This window comes from Mytilus galloprovincialis, chromosome 1, assembly GCF_965363235.1.
Source record: "Mytilus galloprovincialis chromosome 1, xbMytGall1.hap1.1, whole genome shotgun sequence".
Taxonomy (NCBI): Eukaryota; Metazoa; Mollusca; class Bivalvia; order Mytilida; family Mytilidae; genus Mytilus; species Mytilus galloprovincialis.
The window spans coordinates 90,747,523-90,764,275 of record NC_134838.1 but is presented as its reverse complement, the minus strand read 5'-3'; the positions used below and the strand labels follow the sequence as shown (position 1 = coordinate 90,764,275).

The 16,753-nt window shown below is 31.2% G+C and overlaps 1 protein-coding gene across 2 annotated transcripts; it reads right to left on the bottom strand.

Annotated features, from left to right (window-relative positions):
• Positions 1-1,228: 1,228 nt before the first annotated feature.
• LOC143044431 (tetraspanin-11-like) lies at positions 1,229-16,200 on the bottom strand. 2 transcript variants are annotated; one of them, XM_076216451.1, is made up of 9 exons: positions 16,062-16,200; positions 10,868-10,995; positions 10,135-10,335; positions 9,628-9,702; positions 8,879-8,998; positions 4,196-4,289; positions 3,689-3,849; positions 2,863-2,946; positions 1,229-1,581 (listed from the first exon to the last, which is right to left on the bottom strand). In XM_076216451.1, the coding sequence occupies exons 1-9, from the start codon at positions 16,078-16,080 to the stop codon at positions 1,528-1,530; spliced, it is 936 nt and encodes a 311-aa protein (XP_076072566.1). In that variant the 5' UTR covers positions 16,081-16,200; the 3' UTR covers positions 1,229-1,527. The 2 variants fall into 2 exon arrangements, with proteins under 2 accessions (XP_076072566.1, XP_076072573.1); XM_076216458.1 differs by lacking the exon at positions 16,062-16,200 and adding an exon at positions 12,395-12,494.
• Between the last annotated feature and the right edge of the window lie 553 nt (positions 16,201-16,753).

The window sequence follows — 16,753 nt, the reverse complement described above, 5'->3', positions numbered from 1 at the left end:
CTACCAAAATAATTTGAAAAAAAAATTGCATCTTATTTAAAGAAATGTATCTTTCCCATCAAGTTTTTACAACAATTTTTGTAGTGGGCCATCAATTTAATACAATGATCTTACATCATTTCACTAATCATGTCATTATGATTTCAGTGTATCAAACTGGAGACACAAACATATCAAAATTACCATCATACTAAACAGGACTATACAAAGACTGATATGTATAACTTCTATATATATTTCCACAGATTTTAAATGTCTGTATTATTTTTTATTCAAGGAAAAGAGAATGAAATATTTAGACTTATCTCATTTAATAAAGCTTCACTAGAATTTACTAAAATGTGTGAAAATTTATCAAAAGTATATTTTCAAGCAAAATTATAAACAAAAGCAGCAAATAATAACATAGCCATTGTGAATGATGTGAGATTAAACAGGAAAACTTAACGACAAAAATCATAGAAACCTCTCACGGACCTTGCCTTATGGAATTTTGTTTATTGTCTCTTTCATGTCATTTAACCATTAAGACACTAGATTTTAACATTTGCTGTTTTTTTATATATCTCAATCAAAATTTTTGCTCCTATATTTTAGAAAAAATATGCAACTTCGCTATTGTAACAATAATGTCTGCTGCTAAAGGGGCCTTCTCTTTAAGCAATGCCTACATGTTACTAAAATTATTTATTTTATTTCATTTGCTCACCATAGATAACAAATCATTTTTTTGTTAGAAAAAATATATACACTAATTCATTCCATCATAAAAATAATCTCATACAAGAAGTTAATTTATAACACAGTTTAACAAAATACTTTTTTCTTTTTTCCATCCCTGCATTGGTTTAGTAAACAAACAACAATACTAAAACACCTTTCCTATTTACAAAGTAATTTTAAGGAATGTCATATACAAATTACATAACCAAGATAAATCATACTGACTTAAAGTTAAGTAGAAATAGTGATGGCAACATACGGAATATAAAAGTTTTCTTAATTTCCAGAATACCTCTTTTAGCTTTCAAATTTCTCAAAAAGTAAATTTGAATTATATTTTATGTATTTTTTAACATGAAAACTATAGTTTTACTAGATTGATAAGAAAAGAAAGAAAACCAATATATGGATGACCAGAGAAATAAAATGGTGATAGGATTTTCCTTTAAGAACCATTTGCTTTTTCTTTATTTAAAATAGAGTCAAGTTCTACAGGTAACCAAAATGTCATTAAAAAGAAAATTTAACTGAAGAAAAGAAATTCTAAATATACTAAATCTACATCAAATATTTCAATTCTATTTTATATGTCTCGAATAAAAGAAGATTGATGCTTATTACAAAAGATAAGTCACAAAAACTTGTTCTTTTCTTCTTTGTACATATTTAGAAAACAGTTACATAATAAAAGACTTTGTGACTCCGTTACAAATAAAACAATCCTATACCATACTGAGTGTGCTTATCTTGATTAAGTACTTCTAGACTAGACTACATATCACAGACGTAAGAACAACAACAATGTTAAGATGAGTTCATGTTCCGATAAAATATTATCCCAAATGTCAGCAAAACAATCTGAAAAAGAAAAAATAATAATCATTTATATGAATGATTTCAACTGATTCTTATAGTTTCATATGTTATGCTGTTCCAGTATCAGGAGCCTGTAATTCAGTGGTTGATGTTGGTTGTTGTATATCATTTGTTTTTCAATCATTGCCTTGTACATAAATCAGGGTCTTAGTTTCTTATTTGTCATTTCAGGGTTTTTTATAGCTGACTATGCAGTATGGGTTTCACTCATTGTTGATGGCAGTATGGTGACCTATAGTTGGTAATCTCTATGCCAATTATCCTCTAGTGGTCAGTTGTCTCATTGGCTATTATTACACATTTTCTTATTTTCATACTAAATAAAATGCTACATTCTATGATATTCTCGTAAACTTAACAATCCAATATCTAGTGCAAAGAAAACAGAAAAAAGATTGGGCTGCACCTTGTTGCATGGGGAGATTTGTTAAGTATTTACAGCAAAATGCATTGAGTGTATAGGTAAAGGTAATATCTTTTGATTATCGGTCGTCCCACTGTCTATATCACTCTGCTCAGCTCTTAATATTTTTCAATATCATGGCTTCAAATACATTGACCCAGCCTTGATAACTTTGACCCAGACATATCAGCGACGTCATAATGTTTGAACCGACGATGATAAGTTTGACCTGAACTTATCAAGTCATCTACCAGTTACTGGTGAAACACAGGAAACACTTGAAAAAGCCTGATAAATCGATTATCAGAATAGGCTGCAGTTTGATATTGTAAAATATCAACTGCTTCACACAATATGAAGGTTTTTTGATCTCTTTCGCTGCATTCACTTTACAAAATTTTTCATTTTATGTCTTACAGCTGATATTTTACGATATCAACATGCAGACAACCTGATAATAGGTACCTAGCTTGCTTGCTAGCTGAACCATGAAGTCATTATAAGGTTAAGTATACTACCCTCAATCAAGAGTAGACTAGTCTGGCAGATAATCAATGTATCTGTCTGTAGGACTACAATACCCCGAGAAGAGTGTAGTATACCTAGCCTAATAATGACTTCATGTTTCAGCTAGCAAGCAAGCTAGTCAAAGATATAATTTTTACCTACAGACTCAATGCATTTTGCTTTAATAGGAATCACTTAAACAATTAATGATAATATATTAGCTTCTGGTAATAGCTCTTTGTGTCTCTGGTACAGTATTATAGTCCTAAAAGATATCTACTAATTTATTATTGCACATGCAAGATTCGTTGATTAGAAAAAGCATATTAAATCATTAGTCTATGATAACTCACCATAAAAACACCCACAACTATAGCTGCTGTCCCAATCATAATGCCATTCATTATAAGATAATCGTGCAGTTTGTCATAACAACCCTAAAATATAAAGGTTATCAGAATTTGTACGATGTTGGAGGTGTAATTGAGTAATCTTTGACCAGAAGCATTGTTTCAGTTTCAAGATCCTGGTTAATTTCTACAACAGATTTCAAATACAAATGCATTGCACTGCACTGCCAAACTCTAAGTATTTTATTAAAAATATTAATCTAACCAATCTGCATTCACATAACCCCGCCCCATTATTTATGTTTGTGCCTGTCCCAAGTCAGGAGCCTGTAATTCAGTGTTTTTTGTTTGTTTAAGTGTTACATATTTGTTTTTCATTCATTTTTTTCTATAAATAAGGCTGTCAGTTTTCTTGTTTGAAAGGTTTACATTGTCATATCGGGGCCTTTTATAGCTGACTATGCAGTATAGGCTTTGCTCATTGTTAATGGCCGTACGGTGACCTATAGTTGTTAATATCTGTGTCATTTTGGTCTCTTCTGGACAGTTTTCTCATTGGCAATCATACCACATCTTCTTTTTTATATTTGGTTGTTTTTTGTTGTTTTTTTTAGGAATCTATATAAATAAATCATGTTCACATTAAAAATTTAATGTCACACATGTTTATGTTGTTGTCTACCAAAAAATATATAAAGACTTAAAGCTGCCCAGTATTTTTTTAGTTGAAATTTACAACATGTCTTTTTTTCCTGAATAAACAAAACATCAGAAGGAATTAAAATAAATGAGTCCATTGTAACTAAGTTTGCCTCATTTCCCAACTTACAGTAGTATAGAGAGTGTAATTAAGAGGTGTCTCTAGCACAGGTGGTAGTTTCGTTGGTGGCCAGTTGGGATCAGACTGGATTTTCCCTGTACACAAGTCAAGCTGGTGTTGATCTTTAGGAGATTTTCTAAGACAGCAGCTTTCTGGTACCAAACTTCCATCTAAATCAAATTTGAAAACATTAGATCATATTTAACATAAGAATTTTTCAAGAAAAATACATCTCTTTATTGAAACAAGCATTAGAATGAAGCAGCTCAATAATGCTACCTATAACCAACAGTTATGAAAATGTCTAACTTTTTGAGGAATTATAAATAAAGACAAATTTAACACTTCTTTTATTGCATCCCTTTCAAAACTTTTTTTTGTAATTTAAATTCTTGAGGTCCAAGGCTATTGTTTTAAATGATGTAGTTATGCACATTCTCCTTGTTAGGTCAAATTCATAAAATTGCAATTGTGTGATTTGTGACAGTTTGAAAAATAAACTTTATGTAAACTTACTGGAGTAATCATCAATATACCAGAAAGTTTCCTGCTGGTAAAGAGCCCAGGAATGTGAGGAGTTCTCACTGCCATAAGCTCCACAACATTCAAACTAAAAATAAAAACATCAACAAATTATCTAACGTGCATTCAATATTTGTTTTTCAACTTGTCTTGTTACATATTTAACTTCTTTAGATACTTATGTCATGTGTACAAAATGTACATACAATATTAAAATTTTAGTAACTTAACAATTCTCAAGTCTAAGTTCTTATACATAAGCTCATGTTATTAATATTTTACCTTTTTGAACTGAAATAACTTTTCATATATTAAACTGTCTTGATGTCCCAAGATAGCAACTTCATAAAATAATTTGTATTGTCAAATGTAATTTAAAAACTTCCAAGAAAACTGTTGAGGGTGACTAAAACAAACTAAATATTCTATACTACAGTTGTCCAGGGCTCACACTACTTCAGAATTATAGGGAGAAGTGACTTCTCTTTTTGAAACTGATAGGGAGAAGTGGTGAGATTTGAAAGAGAAGTGTTCATTCGCGCAGTGCGCTGCAATGTTTGGATTTTACAATAGTATAAAGGGCAATATGTAAATAATGTTCTTTTTATATTGTTCAATTCATATCTAAGTAAAAAAAATACAATTAAAGTTACATTTGAAATTAAAAGTTGTTTAAGTTTTACTAAAGTTCTTGTGAAAAACTACCAACTAAATATCTAGCACTAAAAAAAAAAAAAAAAATTTTAAAATGTAAAGAAATTATTATACAGTCGACTCTCGTTATGTCGAAGACAGCCGGACCAGAGAAATATTTCGAGATACACGTAGTTCGACTCAAACGAACACCGGAAGTTCGACAATCTAAGAGACACAACTCTTGCTTAGCTTGGTAAAGCTAAAATACATCTGGGTGAATATATGGCAAGGAGATCGATATTCTAGTATCAGATCGATGTATTTGTATGTCACAGTCTTTTATTATTATAATGACATAATTTTTACTTATTCAATTGTTTCAATTTAAAACAAATCCTATAGCTTTTCCAAGAGAGTAATTTCCAATCGCATAGTTTCTTTATTCAGTTTGGTTTTCGCTGACAAAATTGTTTCTTCTCGGATACAAGAGATTTAAGAAAATTTAGATTTCTATTCATTTTGTTTTATCTCACTTTTTCTTTTCAAAAGAAAATATAAAAAGATTAAAGACGCCGTTTGAGTAGTTTATAGGTGATCATCAATGGAAGCCATAATCCTCACTTTATACACACCCAAGCTCATTAGTGTAAATAACAAATTAATTGTTTTGTAAACATTTTAAATACTGTTTCATGAACATTAAGGGGGTGTTTGGATATACGCCTGAGGCGGCCTATGGTTTGATATTTTATACACAAAATATCAAACCATAGGTACCTATGGGTAACCATAGGACGCCTCAGGCGTGTATCCAAACACACCCTAACAATGTTTCACTAATTATTTATCAAAATTCTATAAAAGATAATCTTAGGTAAACACTCATGGAAATAGCATGTCATAAATCAATACAGTGGTCAGTGACCGGAAATTTAATTACACGTGCATTGTCAGATTAACTATTCAATCCATTTAAATCCCGGAGGTCATGTTTTGACATACGTGTATTAGTTCGAGATAAAAAATGAATTTTGAATGCTTTTGTTAACCTTGGGACCGTAAATTTAGTTCGACTCAACCGAAATTTCGACTCATCCAATTTCGACTCATCAGGAGTCGAATTACATACCTTTGTATGGAATAAAGTTCGGGACCACACGAAAACTTCGACTCATCCGAAATTTCGAGTCAACCGAGTTCGAGACAACGAGAGTTAACTGTATATCAATTACAATTTAATTTAAAATTATCTTGTGTATGAAATTCAGTGTTTCTAATAAAAAAATATAAAAGTTATTAAGCTGGGCCATAATATATTGATATTAGTATGATAGTCTCAGAGTTAAGCAACTTTAATCAATAGTGTAGTTTGAAACAATCCATAACCAGATGCTCTGCAGGGCGTAGCTTTATACGACCGCAATGGTTGAACCCTGAACGGTTAGGGCAAGTATGGACACAACATTCAAGCTGGATTCAGCTCTAAATTTGGATTGTGATTAAATAGTTGACACAGCATAGGTTTCTGACACAGAATGAATGTGTTCTAATGAACTTAAAATTTTTGTTTCTCTTAGAGCAATTCACTATGCTGTTGAATATTAATCCTCTCAAAAAAATGTTTGAAGAAATTTTCTTTTTTATTTATGAAATTTCAAATGAGAAAAATTGAACCCAATTTTTTTAATCACATCCCCCTTTCCCTCATTCCAAAACTAATCTCAATTAAAATTTCTAATGGAGTTTGCAACAATAACTACTCATTTAAATACATCATAAAATATTAAGATGTAAAAAAACTGCTTGTTATCACTGAATGGTAAAGATTATTTTAATTTATCAGTTGGTAGTAAAAAGTGAATATACATTGTATATTGTATATAACAAAGATTTAAGTTGATTCTGGACAAAGAAAGATAACTCCAATGAAAAAAAAATCTTGCTATTGCACAATATTTTGCAATTAGATATTTCTTGCTTACTATTCTGGACAAAGAAAGATAACTCTAATTTAAAAAAAATTTGATATTTCACAATATTGTGCAATTAGATATTTCTTGCCATTGCGCAATACTGTGCAATTGAAAAGACTTGCTATTGCACAATACTTAATATAATAATTTTAGATCCTGATTTGGACCAACTTGAAAACTGGGCCCATAATAAAAAATCTAAGTACATTTTTGGATTCAGCATATCAAAGAACTTCAAGATTTCAATTTTTGTTAAAATCAGACTAAGTTTAATTTGGACCCTTTGGACTTTAGTGTAGACCAATTTGAAAACAGGACCAAAAATGAAGAATCTACATACACAGTTAGATTTGGTATATCAAAGAACCCCATTTATTCAATTTTTGATGAAATCAAACAAAGTTTAATTTTGGACCCCGATTTGGACCAACTTGAAAACTGGGCCAATATTCAAGAATCTAAGTACATTTTTAGATTCAGCATATCAAAGAACCTAACTGATTCATTTTTTGTCAAAATCAAACTAAGTTTAATTTTGGACCCTTTGGACCTTAATGTAGACCAATTTGAAAACGGGACCAAAAGTTAAGAATCTACATACACAGTCATGACAGTTAGATTCAGCATATCAAAGAACCCCAATTATTCAATTTTGATGAAATCAAACAAAAGTTTAATTTTGGACCCTTTGGGCCCCTTATTATGTTGGGACCAAAACTCCCAAAATCAAACCCAACCTTTCTTTTATGGTCATAAACCTTGTGTTTAAATTTCATAGATTTCTATTTACTTATACTAACGTTATGGTGCGAAAACCAAGAAAAATGCTTATTTGGGTCCCTTTTTGGCCCCTAATTCCTAAACTGTTGGGACCTAAACTCCCAAAATCAATACCAACCTTCCTTTTGTAGTCATTAACATTGTGTTTAAATTTCATTGATTTCTATTTACTTAAACTAATGTTATTGTGCGAAAACCAAGAATAATGCTTATTTGGGCCCCTTTTTGGCCCCTAATTCCTAAACTGTTGAGACCAAAACTCCCAAAATCAATCCCAACCGTTCTTTTGTGGTCATAAACCTTGTGTCAAAATTTCATAGATTTCTATTAACTTAAACTAAAGTTATAGTGCGAAAACCAAGAAAATGCTTATTTGGGCCCTTTTTGGCCCCTAATTCCTAAAATGTTGGGACCAAAACTCCCAAAATCAATACCAACCTTCCTTTTGTGGTCATAAACCTTGTGTTAAAATTTCATAGATTTCCATTCACTTTTACTAAAGTTAGAGTGCGAAAACTAAAAGTATTCGGACGCCGGACGACGACGACGACGCCGACGCCGACGCCAACGTGATAGCAATATACGACGAAAATTTTTTCAAAATTTGCGGTCGTATAAAAAATATAGGGAATTATATACACCAATCCTTTGGGATCAATATTCTCCTGTCAGCTGTTCCATCCGTGCGTCCGTAGTAATTATTGTAAAAGTACGGATTTCGGTCATAGCTGCTCCGGTTCAGATCCGTAGTTTAGAAATCGGTCAATGGCGGACGAATGCAAGAAAATTTACAAAAATAAACGATGTTTGACAAGTTATTTGGAAAGGAACATGACGTTTTTAATGCAATAAATGGATTAAAAATTTACTGGAGGCAACTTTTATCACGTTTAAATGAAGTAATAAACTTATTTTGCCGCTGAAATTTAGGTTGATGTACGTTTTCGAGTAACAAGCGCCGGAACTTGCAAAAATGCACGAAGTGATAAAAAGTTGTATTTTTATCAAATAACCTGCTACACACTGCGAAGACAATGCTTCAACCTCTTTTCTAAAGAAAATGAATCGTTTATGTCTTAATTTCTTTAATTATCAATAAAAAACTGATGTTTCATCAACTTGGTAAAAATTGAAAATGTCCGATGACGGAAGCGACTGAAAGCGAGTATCGTCATGGACAGGGCGACTTGTTTTCGCTTTTGGGGGTCGGGGAAAGCGAAGTGACGGTTGGGAAGGCGACTTCTTCGCCCAAGTTGCCTGGTGGCGTGAGCCCTGGTTGTCTACATACACTTTGTTGGATGGAGTCCCAGGATTTTGTTATATCATCATTTTTTCTCTTCTTATCTACTACCACTCCATAATGTTTCTTTAAACTTTCTTCCATTGATTTTCTTACATTGTCTTCTAACTGAAAACCAGAAAAAATATCATAACTTGACAAAAAATAATATCATATTGTTATTATGCTGTTTGCAAACTACATGTGTCCTTTTCTACTTCTGCTATGATAATAAAATATCTGGATATATTTGTCAATTTTAAAATTCAATCAGTCAGCAAATTTTAAGAAATAATTCATGAGGGCAAACACGTGTAAAATCTGTATGAATTCAAGCCCCTATGAATTACGGCACGTAATAGTCAAAGTTGTGACTGAGTGCAGAAATATAAATATACATGTAGATAGATAAAATTATTTCTATTCTAATAAGGCAAATACATACATCCTTTTGGATGAAAGTGTTTTGGTGAAGACAATTATTTGCTGATCCCCTAATTGTACCCAACTATCATTATTGAAGTTAAAGATAAAGAAAACTAAATTAGTGACAAGCTTAAATGATTTACAATTACATACTTGACAGGTTTGGACTAAGTTGAACTTTTTGTTATACTTTTTATGTGTACATTAAGGGTGAATTTACAAGGCCTCATAAGCCAAAAAATGTACCTCCTTTATATTGACCTCTTCCTAGGGAAGATTTTCACCACAACTTTGATCAACTTTCATACATACATATTTATATATATAATTACCTGTGCTATAAATATATATCCAAGTATGCCTGCAGCAAATACCATTAGAGCCAAGAAGACAAATATACAGAGATACTGAAAATAAGATTTTGATATGTTTATGAATCTATCTTCATGCATAATGTTTTCTCTTAAGTCTTAACATATATTTCATATAAATATTGCTTAGTACTTTGTTTCTTACTTCATCTTTACAGCACTTTCTTTCAAATAGCAATGGCATTTAAGAACTGTTAGAAATATTTTTTAAACTTGTATATTTGTTAAATTCTGCCTTGAAAGAGACAAGTAACAAATTGTTTTTTTTTTATTGTGATGTCTTTTTATAATATACCACAAAGTAAATGCTACTAAATAATTTCTAGGATTAATATTAATGTTCTTAATATTAAATTTTGGTGTGTAAAAGCAAATTTATCAACCAATCTCATTCCATCGTGAGTGCTTCAAAAGTACTAGTCCTATAAGGTTAGTTGAAATTATGTTATTGAAGGGGCTTATACTTACCATTCCAACCATACATTTGTGTTGTCTGTAAGCTCCAATAAATCCTAACATAGTTATAGCAATGATTGCTGCTCCTCCTCCGATCATCATCACAGAATCAGCCCGATACATAGACACTCCTATTAAAGACGACAATTGTCTACTGCCATACTCAACTTCATGGGTATAGATTCCAATAGCCAGACATGATATAGCTCCAATCTGTCAAAAAAATGTCTTGATATAAAATCAGTTATTGAAAATCAAATAGAAGTAATGCAGTTTTAATCGATTGCTTCTATGACAATATAAATGCTATATCTATCATGTCTAGCTCATACAAAATTCCGTGAAAACCCTTAACTAAATGTACTGCTAAATCGTGTCTCTTTTTCCTCTCGTTTTTCCAACCAGAAACAAAAAATCTTCATAGAATACACTTATTTCTAAACATGTAATCAAATATAAGAATACTATATATATATATATATATATATAATTCCACCACAAATATGTTCTTGAAGATGATGATTAAATTTTTTTTTTAAATGAAAATTTATATACATGTACTGCATCATTTATTTAGCCTCTCATGTGAAATTGCACACCAAGCTTTGCAAATTGAATTTAATTGATGGTTGGCTAAATTTCCAAACCCTTGCTTACAGATAATGAAATGATTTCCATCCAATAAATGATCAGTTGGGTGCTCACTTTGGTAGTGCTTATCAACCCTACATGTTTAAGTATTTACCAGAACTACTGCTTGAAGGAACATAACAATGAATCTAAGGAACTCTTTACAACAGAAACATGCTCCTTCATCCTCATCCTCCATTATCCCCAACTCCTTGTGACTTCTGGAAAACATCCCCATCTCTTCTGAAAATAGAAAAAATAACATCAATAAGATGCATTTTTAAATAAATGGAGAATGTGTCCATGGGACACAGAAGATGTCAAAGCTAGCATCATAAACGAGCATTACTCGAAAACAGTAAAACTGATGCCACCCAAATTCAGCATTATGTATAAGTTTCATAACATTTAATGTACTTACAGTGTACATGTAGACTGATGTCTGATGAACATTCATCATATATAACATATACACCTTAATCTATGTGTCAGTAAGAGCTGTTAAATTTACTTTGATTCTGCACTAGATCAACTTTTAAAAAATAATTTTAAATTTGATAATTCCTATTCACTATTTTCCCACCAGATTTTAAATTATTTGTATCATACATTCAAATTGTGATCTTCATACATTTCTTTTTTATTTGATTTACATACATGTATAACTATTCTGGACTCTTGAGTAATTGAAAGCTTATTCTTTGATATAAACATCAGTATATAATTTGCCCTGTATCATGTCTATGCCCATGTTTATGAAAACCTTATGTCTCGCATTCTCCTGTCGTTCACATATAATGCCACATATTTGTTTCAGCACTTATGAATATAACTAAATGTATGATACATGTGTAGCTTTATTAAGATTTGATATACATTGTAGATATTAATTATACATACTACATAACACGAATTAATTTGACAATATCAGTTCTGAAAATCTCTAAATTTTGGTAACAATAATGAATTGGGTTATCGTTACCAATTACTTAACTGAACCATTTATGAATTCGTTAACAACATGGTCAACATCAATGTTTATTTAATTTTGGCATAAAATATGAAAATGATACATGAGATAGGATTTTGGCATGTGTTATTAATCGGTTTTATCGACCTGCATATAGATTTTAATTTTTAACCAGGCAGAATTTTAGAAATTCCAGCTGAAATTATTCTCAGCATGCCGGTTTTTATTTATAAATGCCAATACCAAATAAACACTGAAGTTACTTAATGCATTCATATTTCAGTTAATCCAATTCATTAAAGTTACTGAATTTCAGAGATTTCCAGAACTGACATAAGTCATAACACTCAGCTCAGCCTCAGGGCTGTGACAACATAACAAAACTGCACAATACACTAATTGATGTGGCAACTTTATTAATTTGACTCGAAATAAAATTCAAGTAAATATTACAACAACAAAAAAACACTTATAAAACTATTGCTTTTTCAAAGTCAAGGATACTAAACAAATCTTTAATGAAAGAGCATCACTAAAAAAAATTATAAACAAATGAAATCGGGTGACTCATTTTTTTGTTTTCGTTTGTTTTATATGTAGAATTGATTGTCTTTATCTAAATAGCCAATTCATTTAATTGCAAGTTAAATGTCATATGGGCTATCTTTATACCTTGTTTTATCTGTTTAAATCCTAGTAAATACTAAATTAAAATTATTTTTCAAATTTTTTGACTTGAATCCAACGACGCCATTTTCTATTATATCAGACTAATATTAAATCGGATATGGGAAAGATATGTGTCGTTTTACGGTTTTTGTTTTGTCGGTGCTCGAATTTCGAGTTTCAGTTTTTATTTCGATATTTTTGTGTTTATTATATTTTAAGAGTTATATAATTGTTTGGTTTAAATTTTCGCTTTCGGTTAGGTCATACTAATAACTTAACATTGTTATGCTCTCTTGTGAATTTAAAATTGGTTTCAGGAAAAATGATATTCTGGACTGCATTGTCATACATCTTAAGAGCACATCGTCTGAGATGTATACATACAATAAATCGATGCTTTATATTAATCGTATTCAGATAGTTATATCCAAGCTAAACCAGAACAACAACCATTGAAAAAATCTAAAAACGAGACTACAATCTCCAGCATACCTCACTATATAAAGAAAACAAACGAAACATCGTCTAAGTATCAGAATTTCTATTGGGTTCGGATGAAATACACTTTAACATATAAAACTTGTCACAGTCATTGCTTAAAAGAATTATGAAAAGGACGTAATAAAGTCATGCGAGATATTTCCAATCACTTGAACTACGAAATATACATAAATGATAGAGAAGGCAACTTCGTGATTAGTCCATGATAATAAACTTATATCTACAGAAAGACCAGATTTAACTCTGAAACTAGAGGCTCTAAAAGCCTGTGTCGCTCACCTTGGTCTATGTGCCTATCATAAACGAATGAGAATTTATAAAATCTATGAAAATTGTTAAAAATTTACTATAAAGGACAATAACTCCTTAAGGGGTTAATTGACCATTTTGATCATGTTGACTTATTTGTAGATCTTACTTTGCAGTACATCATTGCTGTTTTACAGTTTATCTCTTCTGTAATAATATTCAAGATAATAACCAAAAGCAAACTGAAGCTCCGAGTTGAAGGCCGTACTTTGACCTATAATGGTTTACTTTTTACAAATCGAGACTTGTATGGAGAGTTGTCTCATTGTGGCACACATACCACATCTTGTATCTATGAACTGAAGTCTAAATTGCGGATATTTTTAGAATGAAGCGCTTCCGATCATGAAGATCATGTATTTCAGTTGATTACGCAGATAACGGGAATAGAAAACGAGAGAGAATACTGGCCAATTGATAAAGCATGAAGTTGCACTACTGCTTACATCATATTCTCGTCAGTTTACATTCACGGATGCATTTGAAAATCACATACTTCACATATTTCGCTACCTATTACTTTTGTTATCAATCTGATTAAAAGTCAAATAGTATACCTTAAATCGCGTGCTCGTTTATATATGTATATGGGGGTAACGCAATCCGAAATCTATATTTGATCATATTTTGATTAGATTACTTTGTTATTTTATTACCTTTAATCTAACTTCTAATTTTCTTTCTTTGGGTTGTTATCGCCTAATATGAGGATCTAACTAGTGAAGAGGTTAATATACGGTCGTCAGCAATATGTAATATTCAATTTGTCAACATCAAAGTCTTTAGGTTCTAGAAAAGTTGTGAATATCAATCTTTCAAAAAAAGTCTGCATTCAGAACCAATCTCATAGTGACAAACTGAAACAATGGGGTATATAACTCAAAGACATTCATTGATGATGCTCCTGTCTTGGAGAGACTCTTGGACGTTTTTCGGGATTAAAGTTACTGACAATTTGTTTTAACATCCCAATCACGAATAAACATTTGTCACTTTTTTTTTTTATTTGTAAAGAAAGTCGGAAGTTATATTTATAGAGCAAGGTGATTATATATAGCGGGATCCCAGTCTACAAGCCACGAATGCACTTCTCCGAAAGTACGCACTACGGTAGTTTACAGAACATGATTGCACAGAAATTAAAAATGTCATTTTCTGTTATCAACATAATTTTTATATATATTTCAAATCACGAAATAAATCCTACAGTATCCGTGATTTTCTATCTTTTTTTGTATGTCATAGAATTGAACAAAACTGCCACCAATTCTAATGAACTATTCGCTAAAAGTTGATATTATATGATGGGACATATATAAAATGTTAGGGGTTATACGACATTTATAGTGTCTGAAGTTTATGCGACTTCTCCAAAGAGAGACCAAACTTCACACTAAGAGGTGGATTCATTGGGCACACCGGGACCAATTAGGTCCCCATTATTGAGCATCATATATGCCAGTCTATGGAAGAAGCGAATCGATAAAACCTTTTCTTATATCACATAGCGATATTGTCTAATACCATTTGTAAATATACAGACATTCCATGCGGAAAACGTTGTTTTTATAGTCTGAGGCTACTCAGTTGGTATCTTCAAAGGTCGGGAAAACAGCATTTGTACATTTTAATTTGTTTGGAATATTTATTTTACCATTTGAATATTCATTACTATTTGGAGCTGTATTGGATTGGATTGTTTGAATGAATGGTTTTTTTCTCTTTTAAGTATGATATTTGTTTGTCTATTTCGATATTACCCATGTGGATAGGCTATAGCAGTGTGACCTCAAGGTCCGATCCAGCCGTTTTGAAAAGGGGGTTCCAAACCCAGGATAAAGGGGGGGGGGGTCAAAGCATATGTCCCCATTAAAATGCATTGATCGGCCACAAAAAGGGAGTTTCCAACCCCCGGACCCCCTGGATCCGCCACTGGACCTATATTAGAATCTACTATTTACAACTGCATTTGAATTCCGCCATTGCACCATCATTTCAAATAGAATTAGTCGATTAAAGCATGTGATTGCAAAACAATAGACTGAACAGGTTGTTAACACTTTTAACTATCAATAGGGTCAAGCAACATTTTCGAAAAGATAAGTTCATGTAAGCGTTAATTTTGTTACAGATACGAAATTTTAGTGATATTGACCCTAAAACATTAAGCCGGTCGTGAAATAAGTTTGTGAATTATGTTTGCGATTTTCTTGACATGAATTGTGACGTGTCGCCGTATTCGTTTTATATGAGAAAACTATAGCAGTTACATTAGAAAAGTATCGCATTCATAATTTTTTTTTATATGAAAAAAGCATCGTTTTTATCGATTCGCTTCTTCCATATAGTGTATACATATGCTAAATCATAAATGCAAAGACTTTTTACAAGTATCTCTCAAAACGATGGCTTATCAGGGTTCTCCCTTCTTAAAAATCATAAATTGCACCTGGTCGTGTCCACATAAAGTTAAAAATAAGGAAAACAGATCATTGGACACATACTGTACACGAGAGTAACAAGCCCATTCTACTCCGACTATGTAACTTTCAAACGATGATTTTTCAGCTATTAAAAGGAGAAATATAGGATTTCTAGTATTATTGAATTAGAAATGAAATAGAATTCTTTCATATCTAAGTTTAAACAATAGATAAGCAACAAAATAACCTAATAAAATTAAATAGAGATATCATCTTCAGTTTTATATGTCATATTAAAAATTAATCTACAAAATCCTCTATTTTTTTTTGTTGCCAAATTTAAGTTTCTACGTTGTACCAAGGATCTGTATATCACTTTATATACAAATCCTTGATTGTACAAATATATACACACACACACATATATATATACGTACCGAAACAAATGCACGCCATAGCATGACTCTTTGAAGTCCACCTCAAACTATCACAACTTTAAATTCGTGCCCATTTTGACGAAGTGAAATAACGGATAAATTCCACTGTAACATAAAGGATGCCTATTTACGTAAACCATAAATCTTCATATCAGTTGGCAAATATTCAATTTAAACGTCAACTTTAAGTAATAACATCAAGTTTACTACATACTATTCGAACAATTTAACAGTAAGGATGTTATTTAATTGATGTACATCATGGTATGGATGCAAATTAATACTTATTTAGTTTGTACATTATAATGTTTGGTCTTAAAATATATGCACATACATCAAGACAGGTAATCTTGGTTTAAAGGCGTTGTAAATATTGAACAGTTTACAAATTATTTCCGTTTGAATACACAAGAGATTACTTTTGTGTTATAGCTGTTCAGAAAGCATGAATAAAAAAAACTTGTGGAAAAGGAGCATCGCAGTTTCACATTATAAGGTCAAGAAACCTGCATTTTCAAAAAGCAGGTTTAAGATTATATTTTTCATACAAATTTGGCACTTTTTTAACTTTAAATTGAAATTCTAATGGTGATGCATTATTATGATGTAATTTATTAGACTGTCACTGAATTCTTACAAATTGACTGCGGTGATAAATCGGTGTTAAAAAAAATTAAACATCAAGTTATCTC